This window comes from Notolepis coatsorum, assembly GCF_963971535.1.
Source record: "Notolepis coatsorum genome assembly, chromosome: 17".
Classification (NCBI taxonomy): domain Eukaryota; kingdom Metazoa; phylum Chordata; class Actinopteri; order Aulopiformes; family Paralepididae; genus Notolepis; species Notolepis coatsorum.
The window spans coordinates 101,520,009-101,537,789 of record NC_140181.1 but is presented as its reverse complement, the minus strand read 5'-3'; the positions used below and the strand labels follow the sequence as shown (position 1 = coordinate 101,537,789).

The following is a 17,781-nucleotide window of genomic DNA, read 5'->3' as shown; positions in this document are numbered from 1 at the left end:
TATGTATGTATGTATGTATGTATGTATGTATGTATGTATGTATGATGTGATGTATGTATGTATGTATGTATGTATGTATGTATGTATGTATGTATGTATGTATGTATGTATGTATGTATGTATGTATGTATGTATGTATGTATGTATGTATGTATGTATGTATGTATGTATGTATGTATGTATGTATGTATGTATGTATGTATGTACGGACGGACGGACGGACGGACGGACGGACGTACGTACGTATGTATGTATGTATGTATGTATGTATGTATGTATGTATGTATGTATGTATGTATGTATGTACAGTATGTATCATTGTGTTTAGTTATGTACTCTGAGGTTATTTAGACACTGTCGATCTTCCCTCAGTACTCCTCATGTTGGGTACTAGCTGTGTCAGTGATACAAGAATCTCAGCTTAACATTGCACTTGTAGTAAGTCACTATGAAGGAGAGCATCTGCTGAATGCCTAACATATAAAACAGATTCCACAATGTTGAGGCTATTGGATCACATTGGGAACATTGTGTTTATCTTGATGTCAAAAATATCATGGCAGATGTTTCTTGTTTGCTATCTTCATAGATTCACCATCATGGTTTCATCCCTTGCCAACCGCCAGACGTTCATCCAGTCCTCTATCAGTTTCCTGAGAACACGTGGTTTCGATGGACTGGACCTGGACTGGGAATACCCTGGAGCAAGAGGAAGCCCTCCGGAGGACAAGAAGAGATTCACCCTGCTCTGCAAGGTCGGTTTGGGAATTGAAGTTGGGACTGCATTTGACGCCTTTCTAGTACAAAGACACAAAGAAATGTACAATGGAATGACTATACATGTTTCAGTGTGGGTCAAACTCCTGATCTTGGTAGTGTTAGTGGGCTCTAACCTCTACCCATTGAGCTACAATGGACCACAATTAAAGGAAGAATCTGCAATACTGTCAAACAGCAACCCCTAGGCAAAAGAGCCCTGTTTGGTATTACACATTGTTTAAATTTGTTATTTTGGTCCGATGTGAGTTGCAGATGAGTGGGGATTAGGGAGGGACATTCACACTAAAATTCGAGTTAATAATATAGTATTATTAATTAATAATAAGTTAGTCAACTCTAAGGCTGAGACCACTAACTGCGTGAAATCGATAATTTGCATGTGTAAATAATTTTTTATATAAAAACGTTTAAATTACTTTTTTCTTAAAGAAAAAAACTATTATTTAATGTTAGTTTGTGTGTGTGTGTGTGTGACGGTGTGTGTGTGTGTGTGTGTGTGTGTGTGTGTGTGTGTGTGTGTGTGTGTGTGTGTGTGTGTGTGTGTGTGTGTGTGTGTGTGTGTGTGTGTGTGTGTGTGTGTGTGTGTGTGTGTGTGTGTGTGTGACGTGCACTCACTGTATTTTTTGTGATGCTCTAGTTGGCCCACGACAGCGAGTCATTGCTGAGGATGCTGCCTGTAGCGATCAGGAAGATGCCGTAATAATAATATTATTATTATAATTTTTTTAACAATTATAATAATAATAAAAAAAATGTGGCCCGATTTATCGATTCTTCCAAATGGCATATCGTCTCAGCCTTACTAAACTCCAACCTACACATAATCAGACCACAAAATGGAAACAAAGTGAGATACCAGGCAGGGCTCTTTTGCCTAGAGGGCGCTGTTTGATGGCATGGTATCAGAATGACCAGCTTGGTCCAACTCGAGTTGCTATTACTTTTTGGAAAGTTTCACCGCACCGTTTGGGTACAAATTGACTCTAAATGGGCAATTTTGGTCCATAGGAATGAATGGCATAATGTAAATAACTAGAGTGTAGAAACAGAATTTTTTTGTTTTACCATCACCTTTTGTAAATTGCGACAGTGATCTCACTTTTGGACGTAGATATAAAAACAACACACCAAAACCATGCGACGACTGTGCCCTCGCTGATAAAAGAAAATATAAATATTTTAGATAAATGGAATTGGACATTTCTATCTCAACTTATGGCCATTTCTTTGACAGTCATGCTCCACATACACACTATGGACTCTCTACTCCAGTGATTCCCAACCTGGGGTCCGCCAGGGGGCGCAGGGGGTCCGCCAGACCACAGATGATTTGAGTTTTTTTTTTTTTTTTTTTTTTTTAGAGAAATATTTAATTAGCATATTTTTATCATCAGAAGCATGAATAGTCTCTCCACTACAATAAAAAATAAAGATAAATAAATAAACATCTAGACATGATTTTTGAACGTTAACAGTAGGCTACCGGGTAGCCGCTAAAACGCGAATCAGTTGACTGTATCACTTTCTGTAGCTAGCCTAGCACGCTAGTTAACTTTCTCGGCTCGTCTGCAGTCAGCCGCCAGAGGTGAAAATGTGTGACAAACAAAAAGGAGATGACGGCAGCTCATCTGCAAAAAAAGTTAGGACCTACAGCAATCGCGAAAATTACATCACCATGGGCTTCACTGAGGGACCAGACAAATGACCCGAGTGTGTGATTTGTGGAGAAAAGTTGGCAAACTCGAGCCTGAAGCCCAGCAAGCTGAAGAGACATCAGGCGTCTAAGCACCCAGAAACCGTTGGGAAGGATCCAGACTTTTTTCGGAGGAAAGAACAGTCTCTCAAGGCGAACAAGCCTGTTGATGTTAGAGTAGCGTGGAGTAGGGGTGGCAGTGATTTACAGAAGGCTACCGAAGCCTCCTTTGAGTGTTCGCTTTTAATTGCAAAAGCAAAGAAACCGCACAATATTGGCGAGCAGCTCATCAAACCAGCCTGCATCAAAATGGTTTAGAAACTGTGCGGCCCACAGGTGGCGGATAAACTAAAATCAGTACCACTCTCGAACAATGTAGTGAAAGACCGAATTGATAAGATGTCAAGTGATTGCGAGCAGCAGCTGTCAGAAAAGCTTAGAAAGGGTCCATTTGCCATACAACTTGATGAAACTACAACTGTCGCAGACGAGGCTGTGCTCATCGTTTATGTGCAATATATCGAAAATGAGGATCTGAAGCAGGACATTCTCATGTCAGTCAACCTTACTACCACCACTCGAGGTGAGGATATTTTTACTGCAGTGGATTCTTACTTCATTCAACATAAATGCAAACCGTTCACCATTAGGGCCTGATTTGAGAGGATGAATACAGGATTTGAATATTGGCCAACATTTTGAAATACATATGGTGCAAGATTAGATTTGTTGATTGAAGGCACAAGTCAAAGAAGCATAGTGGGTCTAATTATGATGCATATGCCTGTGTATAAGCAGTTTGTTATTAAAATGACAAAAAAAAGGTATTAAACCCAGCTAGGACAGATTCTCTCTGCTACTGATTGGAATTTCCTGTCTCATATTTAGTTTAATTTGTTGCATTGATTTGTTCCATAAATGCAAACCGTTCACCATTAGGGACTGATTTGAGAGGATGAATACAGGATTTGAATATTGGCCAAACATTTTGAAATGCATATGGTGCAAGATGAGATTTGTTGATTGAAGGCACAAGTTAAAGAAGCATAGTTGGTCTAATTGTGATGCATATGCCTGTGTATAAGCAGTTTGTTATTAAAATGACAAAAAAAAGGTATTAAACCCAGCTAGGACAGATTCTCTCTGCTACTGATTGGAATTTCCTGTCTCATATTTAGTTTAATTTGTTGCATTGATTTGTTCCATAAATGCAAACCGTTCACCATTAGGGCCTGATTTGAGAGGATGAATACAGCATTTGAATATTGGCCAAACATTTTGAAATGCATATGGTGCAAGATGAGATTTGTTGATTGAAGGCACAAGTTAAAGAAGCATAGTTGGTCTAATTGTGATGCATATGCCTGTGTATAAGCAGTTTGTTATTAAAATGACAAAAAATAGGTATTAAACCCAGCTAGGACAGATTCTCTCTGCTACTGATTGGAATTTCCTGTCTCATATTTAGTTTAATTTGTTGCATTGATTTGTTCCATAAATGCAAACCGTTCACCATTAGGGCCTGATTTGAGAGGATGAATACAGCATTTGAATATTGGCCAAACATTTTGAAATGCATATGGTGCAAGATGAGATTTGTTGATTGAAGGCACAAGTCAAAGAAGCATAGTGGGTCTAATTGTGATGCATATGCCTGTGTATAAGCAGTTTGTTATTAAAATGAAAAAAAATAAAAGTATTTTATGGTATCTTATTAGGAGGGGGTCCGCGAATTTCATCAGAGATGTTTGGGGGTCCCTGGGGGGAAAAAGGTTGGGAACCACTGCTCTACTCTAGCTGAAATCTGTGATTTCACCGTTCCTTCCCTTGTCTTCCGATCGCCACATGGGCCACAATTGTCGACGGAATTGCACAATATTGCACATAACCCTTCATGAAGTTTCTCAAGTGCTCATATTAAAAAAAAATAAGATTCATGTCTTATCGTTTTGCTTTAATTATGGTGAGAGTGAAGGAAGCGCAGCCTCATTGAAATGCATTGGGGATGGATTTGTGTCAATTAGGCTTTTAATTGTACTGAGTTGATTGACGCCTGCATGTGCATGTGCATGAGACTTAAGAGAGGTGTCAATCAACTCAGTACTGACTTCTACATTCATTGGTGGATGTTAGCCATGACCTCTATACAATGGGTTAACCCTTTAACTATACCACTTACATTAGACACCCCAGCAACACCCTAGCAACCACCTAGAAACACCCTAGCAACCACCTATAACACCCTAGCAACCACCTAGAAACACCCTAGCAACCACCTATAACAGCCTAGCAACCACCTAGAAACACCCTAGAAACCACCTAGTACACATTAGTAACCACCTAGCAATACACTAGCAACCACCTAGTACACCTTAGTAGCCACCTAGAAACACCCTAGCAACCACCTATAACAACCATTTGTCATAGAGACTCGCGAGAGACCCTCTCCCGTTGGCCGGCGGTGCACAGGCATCACCCACACTTTCACAATTTCCCCCACGGAATTGTCTAGTTATTATTATTAATAAAATACAGGACACATTATTGTCATCTCCCATTGTGTTTTTGAATTTAGGAATTAATTGCTGCCTTTGAAAAAGAAGCTGCAGACACCAATAAACCAAGGCTGCTGCTCACAGCTGCAGTGGCTGCTGGGAAGGGAACTATTGACAACGGATATGAGGTCGCTGAGGTTTCAAAGTGAGTTCAACCCATGTGAAAATTAACGTTAGGTTATGACTATAACCAAGTTCTGTTAGTTAGGGGCGATGCTTGGCATCGCCTTCTGCACTATCTCGCGTACGTGCACGCGTACTGAATAAACCACAAATGTACCTCTAATACCAGTATTAGTCTGACCACACCCCTCATCAGCTTACCTTCATAAGCAGGTGTGTGGTCACCTGCTCTCCTCCTTCCCAAGCTTTCACCACAAGGTGAGGACAAGGGCTGCAGCGGCGTCCGAACAGAACTTGGTTATAGTCATAACCTAACGTTCTGTATCGTTAGTGGCTTAGCTTGGCATCGCCTTCTGCACAAGGGAGGCCAAGCGGAGCCACTTGGCTGACAAATACACCCCGCTGACAGCCCCCCAAAACCATCAGAACAGGGAGGGCCGAGCCCCCCCGACCCCCCCTAATGGAGGGTAGCCCCCCTATTAGGGACGTCACGGGAGGGCGACGGACCCGACCGTGCGAAGAGGCACTCAAGCAACTCAACGCACAGGGTGAGCAGACCGTGGCTTGACCCACGACTACACACACGCACAACCCGCATGCCACCCGGGAACGAACGGAGGAACAACCTCGTTACTGCCCCCAGAATCACGGGGTCAAGGGCAAACCCAACCCCGTGGCAAGGCCGTAGCAGCGGAGCACGAAGGAAGACCCAGACCCACCAAAAGGACTGGACTCCCTGGAATGGGGGCCCGGAGAAGTCCATGATGCCAGCATCAAGACCCCACCAGGTGGGCACGTAGTGCCCCGCCCCCCACATCGCCAGCGTATTCGGACAAAGGCCCCTCAGTTACTGCACCTGGTATTCCCAGGCGGAACCAACCAGGCCAGTAAGCCGAGCGGGCCCCGTCCCCCCAATAGTACACCGCCTGGCACACTGACCCTGCAGAATAGGCAGTCAGCATGGCCGTAAGCACACAAAAAAGGTTAACCAACGGAAGCAGGCAGCGCACCGGGGAAAAACCAGGCAACAGGCTGTTAACCCTAGCCTGGAGACTGCGGACGAGACAGGCGCCAGAGGGGACAGCTGAACACAGCCGCCCCGGCGGAAGGAGCGTAAGCTGGCGGTGTTGCATGACCAAGCCTCCATTTAACAACCCCCACCCAGAGGGGTCGAGGCAGAGAAGGCTGACACGATTGGCAGACGTCATGAACGTGCAGGGGCACCCTCAACCGGTGAACCCGGGAGTTGACACTGCTCCAACACACCAGGGAATCAACCACCTCGGTGTTACCCAATGCGGTGGTTGTTCCTATAACCCCTCAAGAAAAAACTCCAAAACACACCTGCGGGTATACACCGGCTATACCGCAGTACAAGTGTTTCAGTTTCCAAAAAGGGTTAACCCAGGCCTACGGGTCGCAAACATCACTTCGGACCGGGCCTGGCGGTACGGGAAGCACAGGGTCACCAGAGGAGGTCAAAAAACCACCCCCACAGGCCCCTCTTCGCCATGCGTGAGAGAGGAGCGAAAAACAATGGAGAACCAGCCCCTAAGCACACCGTACCTGGTATTCCCCGGCGGTCTCCCAACCAAGTACTAACCAGGACCAACCTGTGTAGCGGCCGAGATCCGACGAGATCGAGCGCGTACAGAATGGCATGGCTGTAAGCCATGACGACAGTGCTGAGTAAAAACATACCCAACCAGGGTCTCCATAGCGCTTAACCCTGTGACACCCAGACCGACCTGGCATTTTTCCCCCTGAAAAAAGCCCAAGTCCCTCAGGGTACCAGAACAGCAGATCTGCATCCCCGGCGGACAACGGGTTCAACTGATCTGGACCAGCGTGACCAGAACCAGTCCCGTGCCCTAACCACGCCGACATGCCTACTCCAGGAGAAGGGCAGATATGCGTGTTGATCTTAACATGAAAAGAAGGCGCCACCCAGACGTCGGGACGAACCGCGCCTGGTGGCCCACCCCAAGGGCGTGAGACCCCACTACATATGTTCAGATCCATCCCGTCATCATCCCCCAGACATGAACGAGGATCCGTCGACAACCCACCCAGGTCATGGGATGTGGTCGCCGGAAGAGGAAAAACCCCCATCTCAGTTGCTTTATAAAAACGCTGTTTCAACCACAAGCAACTAAGGCGTGCCAGTCAATCGCCTGTTTACAGCGAGCTAGCACTATACGTGCGTCGGGACACACCCCCATCAATGAACAGGCTATTTAGACCTGTCATTGAATCCCCAAGGCGCCCAGGGGAACGACAAGAGGGGTGTGACACTCCCTAACTCCAACACTTCTGGAATAGAAAGAAGGAAGCATCAACAGTATGTATCCCAGTCTACACAGCCGGGGTAAAAAATGTTCACATTTTTACATCCCACCACCCTCCCATAGGAAAGAGACGGGGATCCCCAGAGAGACTTCCCACGCGAGCTGTACAGATTGAAAAGAATATATTGCACCTTGAGCCATGTAAAAAACTGGTTTTAGGGCCTCCGGGGAAGAGGCACCGAACCCATACACACTCAATAAACGAATTGAATCGAATATACATACAATAGAAAAGGACCCTTCTAGAGGGTCCACTCACTTTGACAATCTGAGGAGGAAGGCTCTGTACTCTGATGGAGGCTTCCTCACATGGATCACATGGAAGAAGGAGTCCGAACTCACAGAAGGCCTGAGTAGGCGCTTGGTGAGGAGGAGCCCTGACCACCCCCCCTGAAAACAGATCCATCACATGGACCTGAACAGCACACGGAAGTCCTACCAACAGAGACGCGCACGGTGACGTACTCTATGGCGGGGGAATTCCTGCGGTGCACACGCCCAATATACCAGGCCGTGGGACCAGGAACTCCCTCCCCCCCCCCCCCCCCCCCCCCCCCCCGTAACGTGCCGAACCGCCACGTGACGGGAACCTTGAAGGACAGGGGGTGTACCCCTGACCGACAGAACAATGGGGAGAGGAAAGGTTACCAGTTCACCCCTTTACGACCCCACACCCATGATACGACGTAACGACAAAAAGAGAATATGACACAGTCATAGTCAGCTCTATGAAGCGTTTCACAGCTCCACACAGCGCACGAGCTAACCTGCTATCTGATTTTTACTAAGGAAAAACACAGAATAGAGAGGGCTCTAAGAACCCCGGTCCAACATACACATGTGCTTCTGTGGCCAGTACAACCCAGTTGTAGGTCACATGACACACACAACCCATCATCATCACAATGAGAGAATACATCATTCTTGATTAGTATCGACCACAGGCCTTGCTAAGCACACATGACAGCAACCAAACCAATTTCCCTTTAGGAAATAAGTTTCTCCAGCAGATTTAGCACAACCTCAGCAATCAAGCTGAGAGTTACATCGTATCCCTACCACACAAAAGACACAATTAATGCACAACATGTCTGATAGGAGGTGATAAAGTCCCCAGGGAACCGGGGGGGGAAAAACACAATCCTCCTATTTTACCCTCAATACGGCCAGTTAAAACAGGAAAACCTGTTAATGTGTGAACTCACTGTCCATTGTCATTACAGTCTGAGAAAGAACATTCTTTTACTCACTCGTCACCAAGCATAGCTTCATAGGTTAGTTGCCTTAGTAGTGAGTACACGGTACACATAAACACCATGATGTTTCTCACACAACAACCAGATCAATACATCACGACCTGCACGGAGAAGCTACTGCCAGTGACAAAAACAGCTCACACACAACCCGCAACGTATCTCAAATGCATTGCAACAACACACGTTTTGGGAAAAAACACCGTCATTCACAATACATTTAGCAAGGTAAAACCAGAAGACGTGTTATGAGGGTCTGGCCAACCCCGTACCTGCCCGGAACGCAGATCAGCGAAGTGCAGTCACAAGCCACCGTAGAACACAGCCCTCTTTGTTGACGCAATCCCCGTCTAGGCTCAGGCAGGGTTGACGAACATCCCCTGTCAAGGATGACGTCGTGGTCAAGAGTGTAAAACATGTTAAAAATCAAAGCACGTTCAACAGAATAGCATCAAGCTAACGGCTGCTCCAACCGTTCGGGTGCTATCGCTTCCGCTCGCGAGACGCCGATCTACGACGCACGCGATCAGGAGCGAGCTCCCGGCGGCGCGCGAGAAGCCAAGCTACCCCGCGCCAGGCCACCGACCGGCTAACCGTAAGCTATGAACATGTAAACAATGACATAACACTCACCCAGACAGGGCGCCGTTCTGAACCCTCCTCACTTTTTAAGAGAAAAGAGAAAACAAGACGTCAACACCGCTTCACAACGGTGACATTAACACGTCCGGCGGAATCAGCACAGTACCAACTGGCCTGTATAGCTGACTTTGAACATGAATCTGCCGCTATCGCACATTACATGCACATATCCCCTCGTGAAGGAATACTCTCATTTGGATATGAAAGATGGGGTCTTAACACGGTGACAGAGAGAATCCACTCGTCCAGAACACACAGGGATCACCAGTGTCAATGGTCGCGGCCCACTAGTTAAAACTATAATGGTCGCCAGACCAAGGCCTTCTGTCGCCTAGACGGCTAAACAAAGGACCCTAGCCTGGGGCCGGTTTCCATAAACTTTGTCTAGTAGCCCCCATAGCACTAACAGACAAGTGGAGCCCGCCAGCAAACACTACTCACCCAACCTGGAACGCACCGCTCCTCACAACAGCGGCATGTCCGACAGTTCAGCTGAGGCCTGACAGGTTTCACCCCAACAAACACAGCAAGGAACTGCAGTTGAGAAGCATGCAGCGGCGTGCTCCCAATACGAAAACCGGTGGAGGGTTTGTAGAATGATCATCATCTTCTAGACACTCCAGTACGAAGACAATATCGCCGTATTTTCTCGAAAATAGTGAGAGAGAAAATAAAGATATGATGTCAACGTATCCTTGTTTCCCAAGCTGTTCCTAATCCAATTTCTTCCATCATGGTGTCAAGTGTGGGGATCTACCGAGGCACCTCTTCCTTGTGGTGAAAGCGAGAAGGAGGAGAGCAGGTGACCACACACCTGCTTATGAAGGTAAGCTGATGAGGGGTGTGGTCAGACTAATACTGGTATTAGAGGTACATTTGTGGTTTATTCAGTACGCGTGCACGTACGCGAGATAGTGCAGAAGGCGATGCCAAGCTAAGCCACTAACGATACAGAACTGTTAAAATGAACTGTAAAAGTATAGTATTCCTGTTGTTTTCTTTTATTATAAAAAAATTTGTTATTTTTTTTACTTTTACCGGTTACTATAGAAATGCTATAGGGAACCACTACAAATAATTTCTATGGTAAACCACAGGAATAATATAGTATTATAATAGTCAGTCACCATATATTTCTATAATATTCCACTACAAAAATACTATGGCAATTCACTCTAATAGTTCAGTGTTAAAATGCTATAGATATGACCATTTTAAAAACACAGGAATACTATAAAACACATACAACATATGAAAATGAACTTTTGTAAATGATAGTAACCACTACAGAAACATAGCATTTCACTGTAATATTGTGGTGATACAATTCTATAGATGTGAAAAAACAACAACACAGGAATACTATAAAACACTACAGCAGTTATGTAGTAAATCTCTATATCATGTATGAATACTATAGGTTTTAATATAGTACAATGTCATCAACCAGTCTGTGTTTGTGTCACTGTGTGTTTGTGTGTTTGTGTACCAGGTACTTAGATATTATAAATGTCATGACCTACGACTTCCATGGAGCCTGGGACCCATTCACTGGCCACAACAGTCCTCTGTACAATAGCTCTTCAGATGTGGGAGAGAACATCTACTACAATGTGGTGAGTGAAGAACTTCCACATCAGAGATGATCGTTCCATATCGTCACGAGACGCCTGATGACCGATTCATTCTTTATTATAGCAACGCATTCATCGTTTTATATTTCCCTTACAGGACTTTGCTATGAAGTACTGGAGAGACCAGGGGGCTCCTGTTGAGAAGCTCATGATGGGTTTTGCAACCTATGGACGCACATTCCGCACTTCTTCAGCGGCCAATGGCATCGGAGCACCAGCCAGTGGACCCGCCTCCGCTGGACCCTATACTGGAGAAGCTGGATCCTTGTCGTACTATGAGGTCAGTGAATGATGAGACAGTGAAGATGCACAGAGACCTTTTTTGGGGGCGACTGTAATGGGCAACAGTGCTCGTGGAGCTGCCTCGTATTGTGGTTTTAATCTCATATAGCATCTCATTGTCATGAGCTAAAAACTGGAGCATCTTCAATGAATATGGGAAGGAATTCTATGCAACCCCATATTTGTAACGGCCCACAGTATGGCAGACAAGAACCCAGCAGCAACGACACAGCGACAGTTCAGATGTGAACTGAGAAACAGTTTAATGAGTAATCATGGTTCAATACCACTATATCAGTCCATGTAGCAAACAAATCCAGTTAGGGGGCAGGCAGGGACAGTGTAAAGTGTAGGCAGGGGTCAATATAAGAAGAAGCCCGAAATCCAAAATCCAACAGGGAGGGTCAATAGCAGAAGCTGGATAACTAGGTAAGACAATCTGGCAGGGTGCAAGATAAATGAACAGGTCTAACTAAGGGCTGGTTAGCTAATAAGGGGCAGGTGTGCATGTGTCAGTGGAACAGGGCAGGTGAATGTGATCGGCAGGAGAGTGTGTCCAGGTCTGAAATGACAGGAGAGTTAATATCAGTAAACAAAGAACGTATTAAAGACTGACTGAAGTTGTGACAATATTAAAAGTTAGGTTCAATGAAATCTAAGTCAAGATAAATTAACCCATGAATATGCATATATCCCCATACCTCATGGACCACGTTTAAGAGTCACTGTATATTCTCAACAGATTTGCACCTTCCTTCAAGGAGCCAATCTCCACTGGACTGATGAGCAAATGGTGCCCTATGCCACAAAAGGAAATGAGTGGGTCGGATTTGACAACAAGAAAAGCTATGAAATCAAGGTAATTTACAACATATCAGTGATATCAGTCTTATATTCCAATCTTTCAGAAAGATTAAAAAGAGAAAAGGTTTCAGAGGCAAGCTTTCAAGTCACTTTGCTGCAACCGAGCATTGTACATTTTGTTGAAGAAATAATGGAAAACTAACTAACTGATGAAGTATATCAGAAACACAGTATATCTCTCGGCTGTCTTTGTCCAATTACCCCCAAACGAATGGTCAAATGGTCTGAACCTTTTCTGTTCAGTAAAAGTAAGGGATTGAGTCATTACCTCAAATGTGATTGAGCCTAAGGAATGCTTTTTTAAAGATCTCTAATTGTAGCGGCAACATGCCTGTGTCCGCTTCCTGTGGCAGTCGGGGAGTGATTCCATACGCGCTTCATCCAAAGAAATAGTCTCCACACCTTGAGTTCTGTTATCAGATACCGAACGTGATATCCGATTTAATTAGAAAAGGTAGGTTACATGGGAGAGGTGATCAAAGCGATCCTAAGCGTCCTATAACCGTGGTTCTAATTGTTCAAGTTCAAAGTGTTTCCTAAAATAAGACTAATCTAAAGCGTTCCCGAAGCGTCCTGAAGCGGTCAGAAAATTATATGCTTTCCCCGTCGGCTACCAACCCACAGCTGATCCCTATCACCCATTTAATGATCTCCGTCGCGCCGTGGGCCGACCCACCCGACCGGTGCAGGTGATTCGCCCACAGTACAACAGAGTCCACCCAACGGGCGACACAGATAAACATAACATTCCCATAAATCATATCCTTCGATTGGAAATAATAATAACAATAATGATAATAATAATACTAATAATAATAATCTATAACAAAAACACTCATTCGGCCTTTACGCCGGCCCCTAATTGTGCCTACACAATTACAAAATATGGTCGGGCGAGTGTTCATTACAGCTGGCAATCCTCCTTTGACTCCAGTAGTAGGCAAAGCTTCGTGATTGGCCTCTGTAGCACATTGGTCTTGGTCTTCACCCTGACACTTCGTACCAGGCCCTTGTTATCCGGAAAGGTTTCCAGGATCCGTCCAAGCGGCCAGGAATTCCTGGGCGCTGTGTCGTCCACTATGACCACCAAGTCACCAGGGGCGAAGTTCTCTTTGGCTATTTATGTTATCAGCTGTGCCGTGGCAGATTCACCTGTCACGTGAATCACCACAATACAACTGAGAACATTCCACGTCACAAAATAAAAAATCTTCAAGTTGATCCACAATCCACTTCACTCCAGAGTTTGCCATGGTGGTGCATTGGAATGACGATGTGAATCAAACACCACTCATGTTCTTTCCACTTTCTTTCTTTCTTTTGTGATACACCCTGTGATGGGGTATGTACCAGACACAGCCATCTTTCCTTGGTTCTTGAAGAGGTACCTTCTCTGTGGTCTTAGATATTCCATCCTCTTTCCTCTTCGATCTTACAGTCTTCTCTCTGCTCTTAGATCTTCCTGTTTTCTTTTGCAGGCTCATGGCTCGTTGTGTTGCCACCTGTCTGTACTCTGCATGGTACCCTTCATCCTTCCTCTTCTTTTGCAGGTGCATGGCTCGTGTCACCACCTGTCTGTTGTTGGGCATCATCACACCTCCCTTTCGAAAGGGGAGTGGCAAGTGATAATGACCATCTTTTAAGGTTATTGAACTGGTGGCGCTGGCTTTGGGTCTTCTTGTCACATCCACCGCGTTGACGTTCAGTGGACCATAGACCGCCCATCCCAAGAGTGACCTTACAGCATATGGTCCGTCGTCCTGGCTGTTCACTATCTGCCGAGGCTCCATGGCTCTCGGAGTATTGACTCCAATCAGAAGCTCCACATCTGAGTCAATGTAAGTGATGTGAACATCCTTCAGGTAGGGCCATTTTTTCAGTTCCTCCTGAGTAAGGATGTTTTCTTTTGACACTGGGATTGCTGGTTGAGTGTATAGCGTAGGCAGTGCAATAAATGTGTCATCATTGATGTTGCCTACCTCCAGGCCTGAGATCTCATATGCTGGGACATGTTTCTCTTGTGCCATTGTCTTAAGGAGAATTGATGTTTGCCGGCCCTTAGCGTTCAGCTTCCTCATGAGGCTCTCTGTGCAAAAGGATGCCGAGCTGCCATGGTCCAAGAAGGCATATGTCGTTACATACCCACTTCCATCAGCCTGTTTCACCTTCACTGGCACGATGGGTAAAGCACAGACCTTACCGGCCCCATTATCTTCACCAAGCCTCACCAGAGCACTACCCACAGTCTTCTTGGTCAGGGGTGGTGTCCTCTCCTGTTGAGGTGATTTCCATTCCATTGACCCGACTGTTCCTTTTTGCTCGTCCGGTCCTTCTTGGTCGTTTGTTTCTATATGTAGCAGAGTCAGGTGTTCTTTCTGGCAATGCTGACACCTCATCCGCTGGCTACAGTGCCTACTGAGATGTCCCTTGGTGAGACAACCGAAACAAAGTCATTTCACCTTTAAGAACTCTATTTTGTTCAGATGTTTCTGAGCTCTTATCCTCCTGCAGGCTTCAAGTGAGTGATCGCCTGCACAGTACAAGCAAGGAGTTCTAAAAGCTACAGAGCCATCTGCCTTGGATCCTACATTACCGACGGTTGACGGTATGTTTGTGACTGGTGTCACTGTCGTGACAAAGCTGCTTCTCTCTTTAACCGGTGCAGCCGCTGTTCCTGCTCTTGTTTGCCATACAGAGGCTGCAGTCTTGAGGTACCTTGGGGCAGCTCCGTCAGGACTGTAATCCTGAATATTGCCCCACAATGGGTCGGAGGCGATTTTGGCTTGTTTCTCCAGATAAGCCTCAAGATCCTTGAATTTGGCTCTTTGCCCAGTGCGCTCCTGGATGTCGTAGGCCGTTGACCCCCACCTTTCTCTGATCCTAAAGGGTATCTTGGATAAGATCAGTCGTAGGTTAGATGGATTGTCCAGCTCATCCATATAGTGAAGCTCCTGCATTGCATTACTGCATCCTCTCAGGTAGAGGGTGTAGGCGCGCAAAGCTTGACTATCCTCCGTTTTGATGCTGGACCAGTCCAAGGCCTTCTTTATATAAGCATTAGTTATTCTTATTTCATCACCAAAATTCTCTTTAAGTAGTCTTTTGGCTTCGGCATATCCATCCTGTGGATGCATGTGTAGGCAGCTCCTCACAAGATCTTTAGGTTGCCCTATGGTGTATTGTTCCAAAAAGTAGAGTCTATCTTGCTCGCTGGTGGTTCTATTTTCTATGCCGTACTCGAAGGCTCGCATGAATGACCTAAAGTTCATAGGATCTCCGTCAAACATGGGAATCTCCCTGGTTGGGAGTAGCGCCAGATTCTGCTGTGTGACAAGTATATCTGTAATGTCATTCTGTCTTGCCATGACATTTAATAGAACCTGGTCTGTTTGGGTTTGACCCTGTTGTACTGCTGTAGCTCCAGATGGTTGTAGCTGAAGCTGCACAGGGTTCTGATGCTGATATGGTGCATGTGGTTGTTGCCAAGGTTGTGGCTGAGGTAGCACATATGGTGGTGGTCGATACTGTACAGGTGGTAGTTGCTGTATATATGGCTGTTTGGGTCTCACTGCTTGTGGAGGCCTCTGTTGTTGTTGTTGTTGTTGTTGTTGTTGTTGTTGTTGTTGTTGTTGTTGTTGTTGTTATTGCTGTTGTTGTTATTGTTGTTGTTGTGGTTGCTGTTGTTGCTGCTGCTGTTGTTGTTGTTGCTGTTGTTGTTGCCGTTGTTGTTGTTGTTGTTGTTGTTGTTGATGTTGTTGTTGTTGTTGTTGTTGTTGTTGCTGCTGTTGTGGTTGCTGTTGTTGCTGTTGCTGTTGTTGCTGCTGTTGTTGTTGTTGTTGTTGTTGTTGTTGCTGTTGTTGTTGTTGTTGTTGTTGTTGTTGCTGCTGCTGTTGTTGTTGTTGTTGTTGTTGTTGCTGCTGTTGTTGCTGTTGTTGCTGTTGTTGTTGTTGTTGTTGCTGTTGTTGCTGTTGTTGTTGTTGTTGTTGCTGCTGTGGTTGTTGTTGTGGTGTGTGCGCCCATGCATACTGGTCCAAGAGCTGTCTTTGCACAGGGGTTTTTGGAACAGCATTTATGGATGCATATTCTACCGGTGATTGCAATATCGGTAGTCCTTCTGAGGTGTCTAGAGCATGTGCTTGGTCAACATAATCATTCATACCATCCCTAGGTTGCATCTTGTACACATATCCGTCCTCTTGAGAGGATGGCTGGTTAATTTGAGATGGATACCTCATGGTTCTGGATGAGTTGGTTTGTGATGATGTTTCATAATCATCCAGTATCTTGAGTTTGGCCGTTGATACAGCCATGTCTGTGTCAAAGTCAATTTTATCCTTCTCAGCCTTTAATTTAGCCCTGGCTTTAGCCTCCTGCAGTCTTAATTCAGCTTGTACTTCAGCTTCCTTTAGGCTAGCTTTAGCCCTTTTTAGATTTAATTCAGCCTCTAATTCAGCTTCCTTTAGGCTCATGGCTTGTCTGGCTGAAAGTGCAGCGGCCTTTGCCTGAATGGTGGCCCTCTCGTTTTCAGCCCTTCGACGGGCGGCAGATAACCTGGATGATTGGCTTCCACCTGATGATTTTGATGATTTTGATGGGGCCCTGGAAATGCTATCCTCTGGGCCTATTGTAGCCTGAAGGTCCCTTTCCAGATTATCTTGAGTCTCTACTGGAGACTCTTGGATCACAGACTCAGTTGGACTTTGGGCTGGAGTTCGCCTTTCCTTATTCCCTTCCATCAACCATTTTTCCATATCGTTAACCCATGTATTAAATTAATCTATTCTTGGTTTATACCGTTGTGTTTCATCATCATCGTCATCCTGTAAATACAGCTGTACAGACTAATTTGCGATCTTAAAAGCACTGAGTGTCTTATTGAACAATGCCATGTCCGTTCTTACTCCTTGTTCATCATTTGTTTTCATCATCCCACTAATCTAATTTTTCTTGCAGGTGCATGCTGCAAGCCTGGCTTTACGTGATGCCATTAATTGTTTCAGCTCAATTTCCGCTTGTGTCAAATCCATGTTATCCGTTTCAATATCTGACATCTTGTCTATATTTATCCACCAATTCTTAAGACAGCTTTATAATTATCTTATATTCCACAGCGCCGTGTGCGTGCGCCACGTACGTAGTAGTCTCTATTCCATTCATAAATTCTACTTACGCACGTTCCATTTGCTGTCCTCGGGAGGGAGGGGCTCCACTCGCTGTGATTGGCGTTGATCAATCCTTCCTGCTGATCACAGCGATGTCCTCGGGCTGTGATCATTCACTGTGTGTGGCTGTGGTTGATCGATTCCTTCTTGCTGATCACAGCGATGTCCTCGGGCTGTGATGCCGTCGGTCCTCTTGCAGTCCTCTCTTGTCAGTTGTCACTTTATTGACGCGCGCCTCTGCCTTGGGTCGCTTTCAATAATCTGCGCGAGTCCTCTTTCACTTTATTGAAGCTCGTCTGGCTTCAATAAAAGCAATTTTCTGACTTATTGTAGCGGCAACATGCCTGTGTCCGCTTCCTGTGGCAGTCGGGGAGTGATTCCATACGCGCTTCATCCAAAGAAATAGTCTCCACACCTTGAGTTCTGTTATCAGATACCGAACGTG

The 17,781-nt window shown here is 45.4% G+C and overlaps 1 protein-coding gene across 1 annotated transcript in view; it reads left to right on the top strand.

Annotated features, from left to right (window-relative positions):
* Window positions 1–17,781, top strand: part of LOC311244181 (putative chitinase 10) — a gene marked incomplete at both ends in the record, with an annotated part of 77,420 nt that overhangs the window by 48,452 nt on the left and 11,187 nt on the right. The window contains 5 exons of the mRNA XM_084333588.1: window positions 590–755; window positions 5,049–5,173; window positions 10,887–11,010; window positions 11,126–11,308; window positions 12,053–12,169. Of these exons, the coding sequence (XP_084189714.1) occupies window positions 590–755; window positions 5,049–5,173; window positions 10,887–11,010; window positions 11,126–11,308; window positions 12,053–12,169 (715 nt within the window). The remainder of the gene's footprint in view (window positions 1–589; window positions 756–5,048; window positions 5,174–10,886; window positions 11,011–11,125; window positions 11,309–12,052; window positions 12,170–17,781) is intronic.